The sequence below is a fragment of the Bactrocera dorsalis genome, chromosome 3, assembly GCF_023373825.1.
Source record: "Bactrocera dorsalis isolate Fly_Bdor chromosome 3, ASM2337382v1, whole genome shotgun sequence".
Taxonomy (NCBI): Eukaryota; Metazoa; Arthropoda; class Insecta; order Diptera; family Tephritidae; genus Bactrocera; species Bactrocera dorsalis.
Window position 1 is genome coordinate 46,390,778 of NC_064305.1, and position 22,703 is coordinate 46,413,480.

At 33.4% G+C, this 22,703-nt stretch overlaps 1 protein-coding gene across 11 annotated transcripts in view; it reads left to right on the forward strand.

Moving 5' to 3' along the window:
• Window positions 1–22,703, forward strand: part of LOC105233792 (oxysterol-binding protein-related protein 1) — a 386,119-nt gene that overhangs the window by 61,251 nt on the left and 302,165 nt on the right. For all 11 annotated transcript variants that reach the window (XR_007422136.1, XR_007422135.1, XM_049451343.1 and 8 more), the window contains 2 exons: window positions 6,439–6,659; window positions 7,948–8,206. Coding sequence is in view for 9 of the 11 variants with exons in the window: in XM_049451343.1 (XP_049307300.1) it covers window positions 6,439–6,659; window positions 7,948–8,206 (480 nt within the window). In the remaining 2 variants the exon portion in view is untranslated. The remainder of the gene's footprint in view (window positions 1–6,438; window positions 6,660–7,947; window positions 8,207–22,703) is intronic.

Consider the following 22,703-nt stretch of genomic DNA (forward strand, 5'->3'; position numbering starts at 1 on the left):
ACGAACGCCAAACCCTTTGAGGGTTTTACTATACTGAGCTAGTACCATCACCCTGACTTGGAATTTCTCACCCCCAGACAATAATCCCAAAAATGTTCCACAGTGCAATTTAAAACAAATAAATTTACCTATTTACTTATTTTTTCCATAAAAAATTTCACTTTGAACAAAATATTAAAATTTCATTGAAGTGTAATGTATTAGTATGACAACAACGAAATTGTGTTAATTGTTTGTAATCTTTTTGTTGTAGGGTATGTAATTTTTTTCTTGACGATATTGTTTTTTTTGTTTTCCTTATTTGCTATCATCAATTTACATTTATAATATATTTATGGATGGCGTCTTTGTGCTTTACAATTAAATTGAATTTATAAGATAAATTTTTGAACCATTATTATTGTTGGGTCACCGATTGCGAACCACTGCATACTTCGATATGTTCTTATATATTTGTTGCAATTTCTATTTCTTCTTACTTGCATAATATTCTAGATTAAGCATTGGAAATCATTCACCTCAATGCAGTTAATAATTGTATTTGCATTTTGTTTGCTTGCGTTTGCTTTGTACAATTTTGCTAGCGCTATGTTTCGCTCACGCGATTACACGTATATATGTTTGTTTGTGCACATTAGTTAGTCCTATTTACCGTGCGATTCTGTACTGTGATAGTCTCAAGTCTCTAAATTTGAGATTTTAAGTTAGAGACAATTTTTGAGGCTTGAGACGATTTTGCTATTCTGTAAGTGACGGTCACAAAATCTATTACATTTCACTATTCAGATATGTGTTTACACTTGCATTAAAATAAATATGTCGATAACAAATATTAAATTTTCTATAACATAGTCAAAAAACATAATTACCAATAAAAATAAAAATATATGTTGACTTCGTTTCACAATATTTACGAAATTACTGTAAAATTTATTTAGTTTTAACCTTTTCGTGTTTGAGTTGCTTACAAAATTAAAAAAAAAACGACTATCGATTAATATCTATGATGATCTCTATTCAGTATAATCAAAATGGCAAGAGTTCTTTTCAGTTTTGTGATCTGCTATCTAGTTGAGGCAATATTTTGAGACTAACGCTAGAGACTGCTTAGTGAATAGTAACTAGTCACAAATTGAGACTAGAGACTGGTTACAGAATCCCGCTATTAGTATGTACTAAGCTTAATATGTAAGCAGCATATTGCAATTCTGCATTCCCATTTTAAATTTCTCGTTTAATAACTAAATTATATATGACGAAGCAATAGCGTTACGTAGGTAGTTAGTTTTAAGAACTGTTAGAAGTACATAATATATATATGTATTAGGGTGTTTTTTTTTTGAACTATTAATTTTTTTCAGTCCCGTCACGAAATTTCCTTGGAAATACCCTAAAAAAATTCCCTGAAAATTTTAGTCCTTAATATTAACATTAAGAACTGGACCAAGGCCTGTAAAATTTTTCCATAGAAAATACACTACAATCGTAAGTTTTTATCTTTATATTCCTACAGATCAGAGGTATTTTATGGCATTGCTTTGACTTTAGACGCATATTCCTCAGAATTGTTCACTCTACAAAAGTGCCCAGTGCAACAAAGTCGTAACTCACACCGGCGAGGTAGTACGCGGCTCTAAACCCGATTTTTCCAAGAATTTTACATTTTTTTGTATATATCTCCTAAATGACAGGAGGTATAGAAAAAATGTACATGACAAATTTGTAGGAAATTTTATTTGCTATAAAAAAGGTGCGAGGTCAAAATCGCTATCATTAACACTTCTCGAACTATTCGTCTTTTTAAGTAAGGCTTTATAGAATTTTTATAGATGGTATGTATTAAAAAATCTATGAAAATTGCATACAACAATTCGTAATTTATTGCTTTAGCTGATGTCTAAATTTCTTTAATTCTCCTTTTATAGGTTAATATTACTCGGTTTGTAGTGAAGTGTTGTTAAAGAGATGGTGAGACTTGTGAAGACGTTTGGGTATAACGATATATACTTATATGTATATGCGCTATTTGGTACAATCAATACACAATACATAAATATACAACAACTAAGGAAGGGCTAAGTTCGATTATATCAATTGCGTCTTGATTTTTGTACGGGAAAGTAAGAGAATCCAGTGGTATTTAAATTGTGCAATTTGAGAATTTTGTGGTTTTGACCAAAAAAATTTTACTTTATGTTGTTTAAAAATATGTTCAAACTTGACTTTTCTTAGTTTTTTTTTATTTTAAATAGAAGATAATTTAATGCAAAAGATAATAAAAAATTTGCCCCAATTTCATACGACGTTTAGTATTTTATCCTGCCCACCAATTAAGAAAAATCATAAAAATGAAAAACCGAGAAATCGCGCGTCAAAGTTTTCGCTTTCTGCCCAAGCGCTAATATATCTGCTAAACGCTCGGTCACTATTTCCCTTCCAGCTTCAAAAATATTTCGAATTCCCATCTATAACCTTGGGGACATATTCTTAGACTATTTTTAAAGAGATTTAAGCAAGAAAAAAAACAAAATTCGATTTTTTGAAGCATGCAGAGCAGGCTCCCTACTTAAATGAAAACCTAAAAAGTAACTTTGCATTAAAATAAGATATAGAACTGCAATTTGGCACAGAGGATTGCAGATGCAATGGGCACTTGTTGACTTTTGAGTAAAATCAGATATCTCAGAATCTGCTCGACCGAAATTTGGTAGCGATTCCATTTATTTTTTTTCGGGATGCAATGGTGACTCATGGAGTACGTACAAATGCACTCCATAGGAATAAAAAAAAAATATTAATTTTCATTGATATCCCAACCCGTTTTTGTTTTATTTCAAAAAACTTTTGTAGCGCTCTTATTGAAAACCCCGTTTTATATAATATACGCTTGAACTTCCATGACTCGAAATTCTGCACCCGAACTCAGCCCTTCCTTACTCGTGTCGCAGAAAAATATCGGATTACAGCCACGCCTACTTCTCAAATTGCACAATTTAAATACCACTGGATTCTCTTACTTTCCCGTACAAAAATCAAGACGCAATTGATATAATCGAACTTAGCCCTTCCTTAGTTGTTGTATATTTATGTATGTATTGTGTATTGATTGTACCAAATAGCGCATATACATATAAGTATATATCGTTATACCCAAACGTCTTCACAAGTCTCACCATCTCTTTAACAACACTTCACTACAAACCGAGTAATATTAACCTATAAAAGGAGAATTAAAGAAATTTAGACATCAGCTAAAGCAATAAATTACGAATTGTTGTATGCAATTTTCATAGATTTTTTAATACATACCATCTATAAAAATTCTATAAAGCCTTACTTAAAAAGACGAATAGTTCGAGAAGTGTTAATGATAGCGATTTTGACCTCGCACCTTTTTTATAGCAAATAAAATTTCCTACAAATTTGTCATGTACATTTTTTCTATACCTCCTGTCATTTAGGAGATATATACAAAAAAATGTAAAATTCTTGGAAAAATCGGGTTTAGAGCCGCGTACTACCTCGCCGGTGTGAGTTACGACTTTGTTGCACTGGGCACTTTTGTAGAGTGAACAATTCTGAGGAATATGCGTCTAAAGTCAAAGCAATGCCATAAAATACCTCTGATCTGTAGGAATATAAAGATAAAAACTTACGATTGTAGTGTATTTTCTATGGAAAAATTTTACAGGCCTTGGTCCAGTTCTTAATGTTAATATTAAGGACTAAAATTTTCAGGGAATTTTTTTAGGGTATTTCCAAGGAAATTTCGTGACGGGACTGAAAAAAATTAATAGTTCAAAAAAAAAAAACACCCTAATACATATATATATTATGTACTTCTAACAGTTCTTAAAACTAACTACCTACGTAACGCTATTGCTTCGTCATATATAATTTAGTTATTAAACGAGAAATTTAAAATGGGAATGCAGAATTGCAATATGCTGCTTACATATTAAGCTTAGTACATACTAATAGCGGGATTCTGTAACCAGTCTCTAGTCTCAATTTGTGACTAGTTACTATTCACTAAGCAGTCTCTAGCGTTAGTCTCAAAATATTGCCTCAACTAGCTAGCAGATCACAAAACTAAAAAGAACTCTTGCCATTTTGATTATACTGAATAGAGATCATCATAGATATTAATCGATAGTCGTTTTTTTTTTTAATTTTGTAAGCAACTCAAACACGAAAAGGTTAAAACTAAATAAATTTTACAGTAATTTCGTAAATATTGTGAAACAAAGTCAACATATATTTTTATTTTTATTGGTAATTATGTTTTTTGACTATGTTATAGAAAATTTAATATTTGTTATCGACATATTTATTTTAATGCAAGTGTAAACACATATCTGAATAATGAAATGTAATAGATTTTGTGACCGTCACTTACAGAATAGCAAAATCGTCTCAAGCCTCAAAAATTGTCTCTAACTTAAAATCTCAAATTTAGAGACTTGAGACTATCACAGTACAGAATCGCACGGTAAATAGAACTAACTAATGTGCACAAACAAACATATATACGTGTAATCGCGTGAGCGAAACATAGCGCTAGCAAAATTGTACAAAGCAAACGCAAGCAAACAAAATGCAAATACAATTATTAACTGCATTGAGGTGAATGATTTCCAATGCTTAATCTAGAATATTATGCAAGTAAGAAGAAATAGAAATTGCAACAAATATATAAGAACATATCGAAGTATGCAGTGGTTCGCAATCGGTGACCCAACAATAATAATGGTTCAAAAATTTATCTTATAAATTCAATTTAATTGTAAAGCACAAAGACGCCATCCATAAATATATTATAAATGTAAATTGATGATAGCAAATAAGGAAAACAAAAAAAACAATATCGTCAAGAAAAAAATTACATACCCTACAACAAAAAGATTACAAACAATTAACACAATTTCGTTGTTGTCATACTAATACATTACACTTCAATGAAATTTTAATATTTTGTTCAAAGTGAAATTTTTTATGGAAAAAATAAGTAAATAGGTAAATTTATTTGTTTTATATTGCACTGTGGAACATTTTTGGGATTATTGTCTGGGGGTGAGAAATTCCAAGTCAGGGTGATGGTACTAGCTCAGTATAACCCTCAAAGGGTTTGGCGTTCGTATGTGTCAAATTTTTTTTATGACCTTTTAAATTTTTTCCTTATCTTGATGTTTTCCGCTTAGTTGTAACATTTTGGCAAAAACGCAGTTTAACATAACTCGCGAACCACTTGTCCGATTTTGATGAAATAAATTTAGAAAAATTAAGAATTACAGATTCTGGGTTTTTGGGTTGTCAAAAAGTCTTGCTGTATTTTCGCTAGTTGGCGCTGAAAGCGCGTAGTTCTAGTTTTATTCGTCGCATCAGGTCATGCTATACCTTTTGGCATTTTTACGATTTTTCTTAATTGGTGGGCAGGATAAAATACTAAACGTCGTATGAAATTGGGGCAAACATTGAACATATTTTTAGTTCAAACTTGCCTTTTCTTAGTTTTTTTATTTTAAATAGAAGATAATTTAATGCAAAAGATAATAAAAACCAAGATAAAGTAAATTTTTTTTGGCCAAAACCCCCTTTTTCCAATTTTTAAGAAATTTGTAAAATTTAAAATTTTTTTTTGAAGTTTTTTAGTTTAAATAGAAGATAAATTATAAAAAATATGAATCTTTTTGAGTTTTTTGTTTCTGATAGAATTTGTGAGTTATGTTTAAATATATAACAATATACGATAGAAATTTCGCTTTACTAAATTATTTCTTTCCCTCTCAAAAAAGTCCTCAAAAAAAAACGATTTTTTTAAGCCTCTTAAGCAGGCGTTTTGTGGGCATGGCAGTGATCCGATTACCCCCACTTACGAACTCCGCCATAACTTTTGCCAAGAAATGTGTACAGAGCAAGATGTGTTAGTGTTTACTCAAGTTACAGCTTACACGCCCGGACGGTCGACCGGATTTCAATTTTGCTCGTTACCCCTATATCTATGTATTTCCCATTGTTTTAAGTGATACGTACCACCGTTAAGTCAACAAAACTACTAACTCTGTAGCAACACGTTGAAAGAGTATAAAAAAATAAATCGAAATCGGTCGGTCGGGTCGCGAAATATGGGATTTTACATAAAAGTGGGCAGGACCACGCCCATCGTCTAGTTTTCACAATTGCTCACATAAAGTGAGGTGTAAAATTTTATATCTCTGTCATATTTAGTTATTGATTTATTTTTAACAGTATTGTTATATAGGGAGTTGATGTTGTCCGATCACGCCCATCTACGAACTCCTCAAAATTTTGTCACGTTTAGCAGTTTTTATCAAGATATCTCTATTTATACTCAAGGTGTTGCTACCTTGTAGCAACATGTTGCAACAGTATAAAAACGTTAAATTAATATAAAGTTACTACATTTTATCCTTTTAGAACCTGTCTTCCTTCTGAGATGCTACAATGGAATGATAGAAATATTATGTCAGTTTTGAAAAATTGTCTTGGAAAAGAGTTGAGTAAAGTAACGATGCCTGTTACTTTAAATGAGCCATTAAGCTTTTTGCAAAGGGTGTGTGAATATATGGAATACGCCGAAATATTAAATAAAGCCAATAAAGAGGAAGATCCTGCTGACCGAATGAAGCTCGTTGCAAGTAATGTATAACACAACTTTTATAAATATGTCTTTGTATACATAATATATTAGTGAACGTAATACAAAAAAGAAACACAGTTAAAATATGTTCATAAAGTATATGCAGTACAATAATAATTTCATTGCGCCTAATATATTTATTGCAATAGTTTATTCAACCGAAAACCGTGTTGCAGCACAACCTGAAAAGAAGCCAACTTTTATATAAGCTTCTAACTATAATTAGGGGCCACTATTTGTATCAAAATACTTTCTAGGTATAGTGTATACGAATAGGGTCCGATAGGTACTTTATTTGATTTAACGAGTTTTAATGAGTATCGATTGATCTGTGATGAGCTACCTTAAGATGTCTCTAAAACGCGATCTCGCATTGGCAGAGGTTCGGTTCAAGGTGTGTGAGATAACTGAGACAGTTTCTATCTCAAAATAACACGTGGTTCTTATTCGGCATGAAGTATTGGACATGATAAAGATGCAGGCACGATGAGTTTCCGGAAAACAAGCATAATCATGACTCCACTCCGTTGAATCCAGGTGGTTTTACGTCGACCTGTAGAAGAGAAAAAATTTTCTACTATGTCAAATAATTGTGCCAATTCGAGAGCAAATTAAAGAAACAGTCCCATGTAGCCAATAAAAATGTGTTCTTCTACCGAGACAATGAACCAGCTTACACATCCGCCGCGGGAATCACAAAATTGATTGAAACAGACTCCAAACCAAGCACTTATTTGAATAAATTTGAGTCGAATGAACAGGTTCTCACCGAAGAGGGAGATTGAAATACGAGTGAAAAATGTCAACAAAAAAATCACTTGCGTTTTTATCGTGCTATTAGAAGTTGGCACAATTTTTTGTAAGTTTTGTATTCCACTAATTTTTTTTTTTTACTTTTTTCTGACATCAATCAACATTCTATAGTGGTCCGATATTGGCAGCTCCAAAAATTGAGCAGCTTCTTGGGGAGAAAACGAAGTGTGCCAATTTCAAATGTAATTAATGTTTATATTATATAGGGTATCCGAAATTTCCTTGTGGCTGTTAAAAACTTCGTATCAAACTTAATATACTCTATTCAGGGTATAACAAGTAAATAAATGTTAAATTCGGTAACCGGTACATTTTTTGTACCAGTAATTATTATTATTGGTTTATTAAAAATATAGACTGCGCTGCAACTCAGAGAAATAAAAAAAACGCTGGAAAAGAAAATTATTACATATTACATTAAATAAATAAAGTTTAACATGTAGTTTCAATATTTCTTATATATATGTGCATAGCGTTCGCTGTGTCGGCATTAGCATCAAACTGGGAACGCGTTGGAAAACCATTCAATCCACTTTTGGGAGAAACGTATGAACTGCAAAGAAATGATTTCAAAATTTTATGCGAACAAGTATCACATCACCCACCGATTTCTGCTTTTCATGCCGAATCTTCTAACTACAAGTTCTATGGATCGATTAACCCAAAAATAAAGTTCATGGGAAAGAGTATAAATATCCAGCCCAAAGGAATGGTGACTGTTGAACTAACCAGGTAAAAATTAAATTATAATAAACAATTATTCTTTTCATAAACACACGTCAATTAAATTCTTAAGAGGAATGATATCATGAAACCTTAAAAAAAATGTCTGGAAGATAAAATACATAAGTACATAGATATGATCGAATTTTAGTGAATACTATGATTTTGAATAATATTGAAATGCGGGAACACTTAATAAATACTAAAAGTATGATTCTTGAATGTTTTGCAATTTTGGCCAGAATTGTATTGGTCGAACTATATAATGTCATCTGAACCCCTAATTATAACTTATCTGCCGACAAACCCAAGCCTTAAGAACACCTACTACGAAACCACTGGATGTCCTCTCTGAACTAGACCGTGCTTCTGATGATGTTAATCAATACAAAAAGTTTTATCTGTGCAACTTTCCGAAATATCGTCAAGAAGTCCTCGATCGATAGTTGCGATTATTTTTTTATACAAAGCTTCTACAAGGGGTGCTCAATTTGATGGCTCTAAAGAATAGACTGTAACGTATTAAGACTCCTACCAAAGTTCATATTAGAGATGAGCGATATTGCGATTTTTAAATCACTGTGATTTCAGTGATTGCTATTTTTAAATCACTGTGATTTTATATTGCTATTGCGATCGCAACAACCTTCTGTTGTTGTTGTTGTAGCGGCAGATTCAGCCGATTTGACAGTGTTTGGCTGAATACAAGTCCGGGTCCCGTCCAGTTACGTACACCCGACTGTCGTGGGAACGACTGAACCTTTTGTCGTTATTGGCGGCAAATTTTCTTTTGGTTCCTGTAACTCGAGTCAAGTTTTTACGCCTTTCTTTTCACTACATTTTCGCAAATGTTGGAGCGGTTCTGCTACCTGAAACTAAGAGCTTATTGCATAGTTCATTTGTATGTATTTGTATATTTTCAAAGAAAAACTAATAAACTCCATAATCCATCAGAATGTTTTGAATACCCGCTAATAATTTTTTCCAGACCAAATTAATAACGGGAGTTTCTTAATCTTTGGGAAAATATTAAAAACCCGTAATTTTTTTATTCCATATTTTTTTCTGAAATTAATTAATTACAATTCTTGTTTTAAATTAAATAATATTCGGTTAAACGAAATAATTATAAGAGCATCTTAACAAAAGAATAAATAAATATAAAACAGTAAAAGTAGCTCCATTTTTATTAAAATTCATATAATTTATTACTAAGTGTTATTAAAAACTTAATTTAAATATTTATACTATATATATATTACCATGAAAAGAGTTTCAATTTGTACTCTAAGGTAATTTTTTAAATTCATCACAAAAGCTTTCAAATAAATAAAATTAAAATTTTAATTATATTAAATTAAAATATTCCATAAGTAGTTGAAACTTCTGGTTGTTAAAGATGTTTTATATGAAATTTTTGTTTTGCAAATATTGCATTTTGCATATATTTCATCTACTACTTCAAACATCTGCCATACTTCACTTCTTTTCCTTGATAAATTTCCTGCCATTATTAAAAATTATAAGAACGTTACACTCAAAACTTCAAACCGCTATGACGAAAAATAGCATATACGATATATACAATACCCTGAAGAAAGTTGTTACTTTTCTATTTGCTATTGTGATCGTAATTCACAGGTTCGAACTGCTATCGTAAATCACAGGTTCGAACTGCGATCGCAATCACTGATTCGAACTGCGATCACAGTTTCGAACTGCGATCGCAATCACTGGTTCGAACTGCGATCACAGTTTCGAACTGCGATCGCAATTCACTGGTTCGAACTGCGATCACAGTTTCGAACTGCGATCGCAATCGCAGTTCATAGAAGCGAACTGCTATTTATAAAAAGTGATCGCAGTTGCGATTTGCGATTTTTCAATCACAGTGAAAAAATCACCGGTAGTGAAATATCGCTCATCACTAGTTCTTATGCCATTGTGTTTTAATTTTAATTATCGTCATAAGTATCTCATATTTCATTCATGCCACGTTAGCCTCCTTGTTGAGCAAATTAGGGATTGACTCCACTATCATTGACATTAATATTTACATAAATTTCTACTTTTCAGGAGACTTATTGTAGTTACCAGGAATATAATTATAGCCTGGAACCCATAGCAAGTTATTGTGTAATAGGATGTCAAATCCACTTAGAGATGAAAATATTGTTTTATTATCTTTTTTCAAACCCTAAGAGACTTTAGTGATTTCAACGCCGCTTGGTTATCTTAATATATAAAAATCACCTGTCACGTTGTTTGTTTGCGATGGACTCCTAAACTACTAAACCGATTTTAATGAAATTTTTAACACTGTGTGCAGTTTGGTCCAACTTGAAAGATAGGATAGTTTATAACTCTCCTTATAGTCGCATTATTTATTTATTGCAAATTATTTGTTTATTATTAGCAAAGAGCTATCCACCAGTTGGTGGCGCTAACAGCGGTATTGAGTGCGGTATGTTACAGTAGATGGCGCTACAAACATTAAAAACATAAAATGAAAATGCGTTGTTTGAAGTTTATATTATTTGTGGTAAAGTTATACGAGTCTATGACTTCCAAAAAAAAAAATAAAAATTGGGCGGGGCGAAGTTCGCCGGGTCAGCTAGTCTGAATATATAAATATATTCCTTGTTTTGAGCTTTTTGTCAGAACAAAAAAACCTTCTGTAATTGCGGCGATCTTTACCACTGCAGTGGTCTGGAGAGCCAGAGAATAAATCATTAACTAACCTAAAAGCTAAAGATATGCCTCAGGATCAGAGATAATTCGTTGCTATCAAAATAATCAATGATATGACACGGTACCTTTGTACTTAATGACAATAACTTTATCTACTGTGTAGCTGGAAGGCGATTTTGACACCTAATTTTGACACCACCACCTCAGGATCAGAGATAATTCGTTGCTATCAAAATAATCAATGATATAACACGGTACCTTTGTACTTAATGACAATAACTTTATCTACTGGGTAGCTGGAAGGCGATTTTGACACCTAATTTTGACACCACCACCCTGTCGATTATCAAGTTTGGACTCATCCGTTTATATAGTATGCTTAGCCCTGTGTTTAGGGCCGAATTTAATTTGAATTTTATAGGATTTCAAACATCTGTGGTATTGGGTTAGAATGCTTCTTAGCTCACATATAGCTAATTGCTCTTACGATGCTTTTCATATACCTATAGCGTATTTCTTTTCCATTATTGACCATACCAACATAATGTATGTACTATATGTCATAATTGGCCTAACAACTGCTGTGTAGATCCAATGAGTTACTAAAGACGTTAGTTTTTTTTTTAAAGGCAACTACCTACCTACCAACTTAGCAAAATATTTTTTTTGGAATATTGGAAATTACAATTTCCATGTACTTTTTTGACTCAATGTATACCTAGTTGACAACAAGTTGAATTCCGATTTTCTGTCTTTCCGTCCGCTGGTCTGCCAGCAAGCTGCAAATTGAGTAAACAATTAGATGCTGTATTGAAGCTTGGTACACGTGTTCATTGGCTAAAAGAATAGGAGCTTTCGTAAATGGGCGTATTGAATTACTTCAAACGAAAACTTATGAGGTGTCATAATTAAGCACTAAATTAAGATACAAAACTTTAATTTTACAAAGGAGATGGCAGTAGTGAAAGGCATTTTTTGTTTGAAAACTTTAGATCAAAATTTTAATTCTATACATTTTCTAAATGAGCACAGATTCAAAATAATCTAAAACAAGTCTCTAAAAGTATCGAAGATATTTCATACACCAAATTTATTTCTGAGAGTGATATTTTACTAAGATACTGTACTTCTTTGAAGGCAATTCCTAATCAGTATTAGAAATCAAAAACGAAAAACTGGACAATTTCACTGTGGAAAATTTTTGGGATTATTGTCTGGGGGGTGAGAAATTCCAAGTCAGGGTGATGGTACTAGGTCAGTATAGTAAACCCCTCAAAGGGCTTGGCGTTCGTATGTGTCAGTTTTTTTTATGACGTAATTCTACGATTTTCTTATCCTTTTTGCGGCTCCTTTATTCGCACATGCATAGCAATTCAATGGATTGTGACCTTCGCCAGGATTAGTCTAAGTCATTGGGATACCGAATGGCATACTTTCACGTCTTCTATTTTTCCAATCCATTAGACGGTTGTAGCAGCACACTATATTTGGTACCCAATTTTCGTTCACTATAACACATTGGTTGAAGTACATCTCGTATGTTTAAACAAAATCAGTACTGAAATTTCCGCTTTTTTTATGTGTTGAGACATATTAACCACAGCAGTAGCAAAAGCTATTTACATCTGGCTTGCACAGTTCCATATTTTGTTCTCTTTTGTTCAACTAAGCGAAAAAACATCAAGATAAGGAAAAAATTTAAAAGGTCATAAAAAAACTGACACATACGAACGCCAAACCCTTTGAGGGGTTTACTATACTGACCTAGTACCATCACCCTGACTTGGAATTTCTCACCCCCCAGATTAGCTGTTGTACTGTGTTTCTGGATAAGCCTCCAAAACTTAAAAAACAAATACGAAAATTAGAGAATATTAGTCGATAAGCAAGTAACGATACTAATGAACTTGCATAAAATTTAAAAAGAAACATGTGAAAAATTTATCAAATTTCAGTCCACTGCTTTAAATTGTTTTTCAACAAAAAACATTCCCACAAGATATTTGGACCCCATTCTTGTAAATACGCACTATAGTAACGTATTACTAGAAAAATCGTAACCTTTGCGGGAGCAATCTCGAAAAAAATGGCCAACGTGGCAACAAATGAAAGAACCCAATATTAAATTGTTGAAAGGGAAGATAAAGTCTGGAAGAAAAACGTTCAAATTGTTTATCGGTTCTATCGACACAAAACATTCCCACAAATAGATACCTTTCAAAAAATCCATCGTTCACATCCAAAAAAATGTCATAAATGGCTTGTTACGTTTTCAAACCTGAGGTGTCTAGGAACCTATTTTTCCGAGTACCAAACGAACAAAAAAATATTTATTTTTTGAATCACCCTAATGTACATATTTACATATACTTTCCTTCCATAAATCGGACTTTTAAGTTGACATGTAATCCTCTAAATCGCATTTTTCGGTGAAATTCCACTTTGTAAATAGCAGGCAGATATCCCCGCGCGTATTTATTCTAAATGTTACTATTACAAATTTCATTGATTTGCTCCACTGGATTTAGAACAGACGATATTGTTGACCCGAATGTTTCGCACCCAACGAATATGATTCTGTTCATAAGCCATAAACTTTATGCGAAATAAAATAATATATTGTGACATCTTTCAACTGTATGTCAAGACTTAGTATATACGTAGTAAGAAAATTTAATTGCGAACGAACTACATCTGATCTCCGGTAGCGCCTCTCAAAAAAAAAAAACGTTTACGGTGGCCTCTATATCTCACTGGATCCTCTGAAATTAAAAAGCCAAACATATTTCCTTAAAGTAATGTTAAATCTAGTAAAACAAATTGAAGGAATAAGCAAAACAATGTTTTTTTGATAAAATGACGATATCTAAAAAAACTCAAATTTTGACTAAAATTTCAGCCTTAAATTGTTTATAAATAAAAAAATATCTATCGGTGAGAAAAAAATATACTTCAGAAGCTCGTGTTCAATTTCGATACTAATCGATATAGCCGTTTTCGAGAAATGTTGGTCGGCGACTTTGAAAATACCATTTTGAGAAAAATGCGTTTAAAGTTTGGTCTTGTACCTTCAAGCACTCTGAAACAATTTTTCAAATTTGCGTGTAAACGTTGCGTATAACTTCGAATATATCAACCAGAACGATCTGTGTGTATTCTCAAATACAACATATGCACATAAAGAAAAATATGTAAAAATCGATTTTTTGTGGCCATTTCACATTTTGTGTTTTACATGAGTTTAAGTTTTAGTTTCTTAAGCACTTGTGTTGCTGAACCTGATTACGTAATTTATAACAATATAATGTATGGTATATTCACTTTTCAATAAATTATTAATGAAATTTTTGATAGGACAAACTGCCGAAAATTGTGTGGGTGATATTTCAAAAAACTTAGCGTTTCAATTGTTTTTTTTTTCGGAAATTCGGAAACAAACAAATTCGCCGAAGAATGCCATTAAAACTGAAGCTCTATACATTCGCGGAGTGATACTTGAAACGGTTATTGTTGTCAGGAGCCGTAGAAAATGCAGTAAACAACGAAAGTGAAAGCGAGCGCTCAAAAAAATGTTTTTTAATGATTTTAACCCTGGGCCCTTCATAAATTGTTAGTTCATAACAAAAGGCATAGACAGAATAATGACAAAATTCCTCAAGACGTGATCAATTTTTATTTGAATTGCCAAGTTTTAGATTTGAAACGAAACACTGTAACAAAGTACATAACACTTATGGGGAATAAATGAAGATTGTTTGTCCTAAAATTGATTTGCTTTCCTACAAATATTTGCGATTGACCGGTACAATAATAACTTAATTTTTTACTTTAATAATACTTACGTAATAATACTCAGGTCAAATAATTATATGCGCAATACTTCAACTTTAATTTTTAACAAGTAAGGAAGGGCTAAGTTTGGGTGCAACCGAACATTTTATACTCTTGCAACTTACAAGAATCAAAGCCAGGGAAATACTTTATGGTATAAAGCGTCAACCTGAGGATCGAAATCCAAGCAATTTTATATTATATATACAAGTTAATGCTGCCCACCAATAATATCAACACGCACCTTTGCTGCTGGCAAAAATTGAACTCTCTTTATTCAACAAATTTACTTAGTTTTTATAATCAAATTTTGCTTACTTACTAAAAACTTACATACATATGTACGAGTTCTTACTAGCTAGAACTTATTTCTATACATCAAATAATCATAACGTAAGCTAAAACCAGTCCGAACCTCAGTTTGGTTGTGAAACGGCTCACATTGCGGCGGCACGGTTTCCGCTTCGGTTTCCGCTTGTTATAGTGCCGTCGAAATGTGTTTTTGTTATTGCAATTTTTGGAAATTAATTTTATTTGATTTCATTTTACTTGAGCAATGCAAAATATTGCTGAACTAGATTTTACTTACAAAATTGTCTGTATATTTTGTATATGTGCTAACTCCCCCTTTCTTAAGCATCAGCGTCTCGCTGATAAAATTTCATTTGCTACTGAAATCTGTGGATAATCTACTATTGGTGGAATAAAAAACGAATTCCTAATTTTTGGTTTTAGTATGATATACAAAGCTAATGATAGTGTTATTGCAACAAGAATTGCTACGAAGCTTGAGCTAACTGAAAGAATGTTTTTTGCTGTTATGCGTTCTAGCTTATTTACATTATTTAAATGAAGTTGATGTAAATAGTTTAGACTAATTTAATTTCATTTTCTGTTAGGTTATTCTGAAATATTGCGGGTAAGACCTGGTAGGAACTTGTTTGCCAGTTTGTGTAAGTAACGTTGTTCAAGGTTATAGTTTCATTAAAGAAGTTTATAAGAAATGTACCATTTAGTTTAAGAGATGTATTATTATAAGTAATATTTCCAATGAAATTTGAAAGAAATAATGTTCCTTCTTCGATTAACTCAATTATAGCTTTATTTTCGTATTGGTAATCGCATAGCGCTTTCTCTCCGCTAAGAATTTGTGCGATGCAGTGGGTTTTGTCCAGTTTTTGAAGTTGGTTTCTCTTGCATATTTTAGTGTCATCTATTTCAATGCATTTCCCAAGTATGCCGTATTTGTCATTTTGGGATATGAAAAGGTTAGTGAATTCTAAATAAACTCGCTTAAGGTGTTTTACAGTTGAACGTATAATAATATTATTGAATATGGTATCTTCGGTTTGTGGTAGTGAAATTACACATAAAAGAAGTGAATCTTTGACAATCATAGAGGGTTCTGCGTATTTGAGTGCTTGTAGTTCATTTCTGAATGGTAGTGTCTCGGTTTGAGAAAGAACATTAGCGATATCTTCCTTATTTAAAATTTGGGAATGGACAATTCCTTGTTTTGCTAGCTGGGTTGCCATTATAATTTTCGCAATTTCATCTTTTACTGTCTATTATATAATGTCTGTTCGAACAATTCCCTGTTATCCTTACTTATTTCGTCCATTATTGTGTTATAACTATCTAGTATTTTATTATTTGTCTTGATAAGGTATTTGTTTGTGGTATATTTTAAGTTACTGTTTTCAGTCAGTTAATGTGTTGTAGAAAGAATTCGGTCCCAGTCCGTAGCATCGGGGTTTCCTGTGTATAGTGTTATTGTATCTGTCAACTGCAATGTTGATGATTTCTTTAATAGAGCATTCATAGTATTCCACTTGGAGGCATCTGGTTATTTCAACAATAGTGGAATGCACACGTTCTATTGCACCATTAACCTCACTCTTTTGGGGTGGTGCTAAATAGATCTCTATTCCTAATCCTTCTAAATAATTCAATGTTATTGGGCTTATAAAGCTGCCCTCGTTATCCATGACTAATGTCTTTGGTACAGTAAAATAGTGAAGAAGCTTTATCAGCTTATCCCTGATATGCAATACTGATTTATTCTTGATTCTAAAAAATTTCGCAAATTTAGAGAATTTGTCAACGCACGTAATAAACTTTTCACCGGATATTTCTATAATGTCTATATGCAGTATTTCTGTTGGGTATGAAGGTATGGGAGTTGCTTGTAACTTGGGTTTTTGTGGATGTCGGTCGTATTTATTACATCCACAAATTTCACATGGCTTAGTATATTTTTTAATAAGTTTAGTCATCTGCGGGAAGTAATATCTTTCCAATATCTGGTCTTTATTTTCCTTACCGTTTCGATGAGCTCTTTTGTGTTCCTGTTCTATTATTTTAAATTTAACTTCCTCATCAGGGATATCAGTAACCACTTTCTGTGTTATCCTGATACGAAATTGTGAGAAATATTCTTGGTATACCTGCTGTAATAATGAAATATATTTTTCGTGGATTTTAATACCATTAATTATATTTGGGTTGAGAACGCTTTTTAAGATTTCAATTAGTTTTTCCTTATTGTAAGCTTCACATGTAATGCGGTGCCTGTGGTACCTTGGATGCGGTTCTTCGTGAATTATCTCCTCCTTTCCTTCTAAGAATACTGTCGGGGTATGTCGACGTATGGGGCCGATTACGATTAATTAAAAGATAATTGTTTTAGTGTAAACGTTATAAAATAGTGATTTAATATTTCATTCGTTTTTACAAATATATGAGTGTGTGTGTGTGTAACCAATATTGGCTAAATGTGTTACTTGTATATATAAGTACGTAATTCTATGTTAATTTATTTTATTGAGGTAACCTGTTGCGAGTTCAATTTCCTTTCTGTATGCTGGGTGTATTCCCTCGTTGTGGGTGCTTGATGAGTAATTTTGGTGGATTCATGGGTTGTCTCCGTATTGTTTTGTGTAGTAGTTAGGTTGTACCTTCACTTTTTTTAATTGTTCACTTGTTGTGTTCACTGTGTTTGTTTTATTATATTAAACTTTGTATTCCACTTGTATATCGCTCAATTCGCTAAGTACTATGTGTCGCTTGTATGTTCGCTGCTGTTGGCGGGATAACAATATACCTAAAGGCAAAAAGCGCGGGAAAGTTGTCTTCTTTGTTCCTCCTTTTCGCATGTTGCGTGAAGTTGGGGCGGTTTATACTCCTCTACATTACGCCTCTATTACTTTTTGTAATTTGTGGGAGTAATGCAGAGGAGTATTTGTTTGGATTAAACAAATACAATTTGATTTTTAAAAACATTTAATGGCGCTTCACAGTGAGGAATGAGTTTTGAGCTATCCTCTTCTGCGCTATTTATTTCTATTGGTAACCGTGATAACGCATCAGCGACTACGTTAGTTTTTCCCGGTTTATAAATGAGTTTATAATTATACTCTTCTATCCTTGCTTTCCACCTTTTGAGCTTGGCGTTGTTGTTACTGTTACTTAGTGCAAACGTCAGCGGCTGGTGGTCGGTAAGGATTTTTATTTCCTTAGCTCCATATAAGTAGGTCCTTAACTTGTCGAGGGACCATACTATGGCGAGCATTTCTTTTTCAATTGTGGAGTAATTCTCCTCGGTTTTATTGAGTGATCTAGATATGTAAGTTATGGGTCTATCTTTACCGATTTCCCCTTGTGAAAGGACTGCCCCAATTGCTGTATTGGAAGCATCTGTCGTCAAAATAAATGGTTTATTGAAGTCTGGGAATACCAGGATTTCGGAAGACATAAGCAGATATTTCATATCATGAAATGATTTTAAGCATTCCTCTGTTAGCGAAATTTGTATTCTTTTAGATTGACTTGCTTTCATTTGCGCATTTTCGCCTCTAGTTAAATTTGTAAGTGGCTTGACAATTTTCGCAAAGTCTTTTATAAATCTCCTGTAATATGACGCTAAACCTAGGAAACCTTTTAATTCCTTAAGGTTAGCAGGTGCAGGAATCATTTTAATAGCGGATATCTTTTCAGGATCTGGCAAAATACCCTCTCCTGTAACGATATGCCCTAAAAATTCCACTTTCGTCTTGAAAAATTTGGATTTTTCTAGATTGACCTTTAGATTTGCTTTACACAAGAGCGCGAATACATCTTTAATATTGTTTAGATGTTCTTCTTTAGTTTTCCCTGTTATTATAATATCATCAATATAGACGTAGCAGGACTTCCCTATAAGAGGTTTGAGAACGTCATTGATCATTCTCTGAAAAATGGAAGGGGCATTTTTTAAGCCGAACGGCAACCTAGTATATTCGTATTTACCATTGGCTGTTGAAAAGGCTGTCTTTTCTATGTCCTTTTCCTTCATCCTGATTTGGTGGAATCCGGATGTAAGGTCGAGTGTGGTAAAATAACTGCACTTGCCTAAGCTAGCAAGAGTGTTGTTTATATCAGGTATTGGGTTGGGTTGGCCTAGGTGGAGGTAGCGCTTGAGTTTGAATATTTTTATTATAGATTTGATTTTTTTCGAACGAGTTTAATTCCCTTGGTACAAATACCTGTTTTTGGTTCATTTGGTTTCTTTGCGTTTGGCTTAAGCTACCGATATTCCTTGGGTAGATTGAATAGTTTCTTAAGTTAATGTTTTGTATTTCAAGACAGGAAGCGTATGCTTCGGGTAAGTTCTTGGGTCGTTGGATGACTAGCATCCTGGATAGTTCACCGTTTAGGCCTCTGATGAATACGTCAAGGGCTCGGTTCCTACAAGTTTCTAGTAGCACGCTACTTGTTTCTCTGGAATAGTCCTGTCCCTTTATTTTATTGATTATCAAAGATAATTGGTGATTAATTCGAGCATAGAACTGCTCTACGCTAAAGTGCTTTTGAGATAAGGATCCTAGTTCGTGTTCTAGGGTCCTTAGGTCGCGTTTGTCTGCGTAGTGCAGTGACAAACAACTCTTGATTGTCCCCCAGTCGTCATCAAATATATTATATGATATTAAGGCCGTATCCGCAGGACCTTTCACTTTTTGCCTAATGTGCCGTAAGATGGCTCTATAGAGTGGCTTCGTCCTTACCACATCATAGTCTTGTAAAATAGATTCTATATTGTGGATCCAGGAGATAAATTGGATCGGGTCTCCTTCGAATGTCGGTAGGTTCTTTACACTATCAGGCAATCTGCTAATTTCGGCTAGGTCTGCCTCTGTTAAGTGAATAAGGTTATTTGGGTTAGCGCTTTCGCTGTGTGGGTTGATTCTAGCTTCTAATTGATTTATTCTATTGCTTAATATCTTAGCTTGCTCGATTTGCGCGTTTATAGCGCCTCTCAAGAGTGTGATGGCTTCTTGTACTTGCTCCATACTGAGGCTCACCAGTTTTTACAATTTTTTCTATTGCTAATTGTTATAATCTTGCTCTTATTACAATTTATTTTAAATTGCTCAATACATAAATTTGATTACAAAAAGGTGAATAACTTAATTTTAATTCTTACAACAGTATCGGGAGTATCAGCTTCTGCATCCTGATTTCGGGCGGTCCACTTGTTCCTTTTTGAGGTGTTTTACTCCGCTACTTGGGAGTGGATGACATCACAGTTCAGGCTTTGATTGTTGTCTTGGTGGTTTTGCACTTTTGTCTACACAGTTGAATATGCTGCGAGAATAATTTTCTCAGTTGCACAGTTATTATTGTCGTATTAGAGTCACTTTGAGCACTTGGTGTTATGGCAGCTTTTCTACGTTGATTCCTTCTTGTTTAGGGGCAACAATAGTTTTTACTAATGCACAGTTTTGAGTCTCCTTGAGCTCGTTTTTAGATAACAGTAGTTTTGTTAAGCTGCTTAGTTACTTACACGCGGATAACAGAAATTTTATTAATGTGCGATTAGAGTTACTTTAAACACTTTGTTTAGATAACAGCAGTTTCCTAACGCTGTTTTTTTTTGTCTGCTCGCGGGCAACAACAATTTTATCAATGCGCGATTTAGAGTTTTCTAACGCTGCTTTTTTCAACCGATATAGACAATTTAAATTTGAAGTCTCGGGCGCCAGTTAATGCTGCCCACCAATAATATCAACACGCACCTTTGCTGCTGGCAAAAATTGAACTCTCTTTATTCAACAAATTTACTTAGTTTTTATAATCAAATTTTGCTTACTTACTAAAAACTTACATACATATGTACGAGTTCTTACTAGCTAGAACTTATTTCTATACATCAAATAATCATAACGTAAGCTAAAACCAGTGCGAACCTCAGTTTGGTTGTGAAACGGCTCACATTGCGGCGGCACGGTTTCCGCTTCGGTTTCCGCTTGTTATAGTGCCGACGAAATGTGTTTTTGTTATTGCAATTTTTGGAAATTAATTTTATTTGATTTAATTTTACTTGAGCAATGCAAAATATTGCTGAATTAGATTTTACTTACAAAATTGTCTGTATATTTTGTATATGTGCTAACTTACATTTACTATACTTTTATATAACTCATACACTGGTAGACACATAAGGTTTGTTAGAAAAACGAAAACTATTATACAAGGTCTGTCGCAAAAGAAACAAAACTTTTTAATTATAACTGTTTCTGGTGGCGCCACCTTTTGGTGGGTATATGAAATAAAAAGTTTGATCTCTTGTTGACATTTCGTAAAAATTTTAAGACAATTGGATAACTACAATCGATGTTATCGATCAAAAAGTGACAGCAGCTTTTGGTAATCGGTCGTAAAATTCATTTTGAACAAAGAGCAAATATTAAATTTTGTTTTAAACTTGGGAAAATGTCTACTGAAACATTTAAAATGATGAAAAAAGTTTATGCTGATCAGTGCCTATCCCGTGCATGAGTGGTTTAAGCGATTCCAAGAAGGTCGTGAGGACCTCTGTGACGATCAAACGATTAGTGCAGTGTTTTACCTTGGTGTTATGAAGCATCTTTTGTCACGCATTCATCGTGCTCGACCACAATACCGTGAGGCAGGGTCCTGGCGCCTGTTGCACGATAATGCGCCATGTCATAGGTCGACGCTTGTCACTGATTTTTTGACAAAAAACTCCATATTCACCATTAATCACTCACCCTATACACCTGATCTGACACGCTGTGATTTTTACCTATTTGGAAAACTTCATTTGCCCATGAAAGGACACTGGTGTCACGACTTTTCAGCTATCCAAAAGGCGGCGACCGATGTTCTCAAGAGCATTCCGAAAAATGACTTTACAATGACCGGGCTAATCGCTGTATCGAAGCATAAGGGGACTACTTTGAATAAAAAAATATAACTTTTGAAAAATATTAATTTTTTGTTGTTTTTTAACAGTCCTGTTTCTTTTGCGACAGACCTTGTATATGACTGTTGGAGTAGTATCAACAAGATTTTATATATTTTTCGCAATACCATATACTATTAGCATGTCACATACTAAAAAACGAATCATATAGAGTAAAGTCAGCCGGATGTTCGAAAACCCTGATATTATTTAAATGAAGTCAAGTTTTCTTTCAAATTTATCTATTTTAGGCACAAAAATAGACTAAGTACACTTGTAAAAAGCTTTGATATGTTTAATATCTAAAAAATTACCGGCACTCACCTTTTTTGCGAATTGAAACGAACGTATAAAGTTTATGTGTGATGCGTGTATGCGCACGGATAGAGAACAAAAGTTGCCGGACGCCGTTCATCGGTCCTTTTTGTTAATTATGTTTGGTGTCCTCATGCGTGTGGTGTGAAAAGTATGGTGTAGATGATGATGGTTCGTATGATGACGATGTGGTGAGTACGGGATGTGTAGTGTGGGATGAAAAGATGGTGCGCATGATGCCGATGTGTTGAGTTGGTGTGTGTGGTGTGGGGTGAAGATGTGGTGTGTATGTGTGGGGTGTAGTTTTGTTATATTAAGAGGGGAGGCGCAGAAACTCATTCAGCCAACATTATTCTTGCAAAGTTTAATCCGTTATATTAATTGCTTCTTATTTTGCGTATTGGACTTAATTTGTGTACTTGCCCT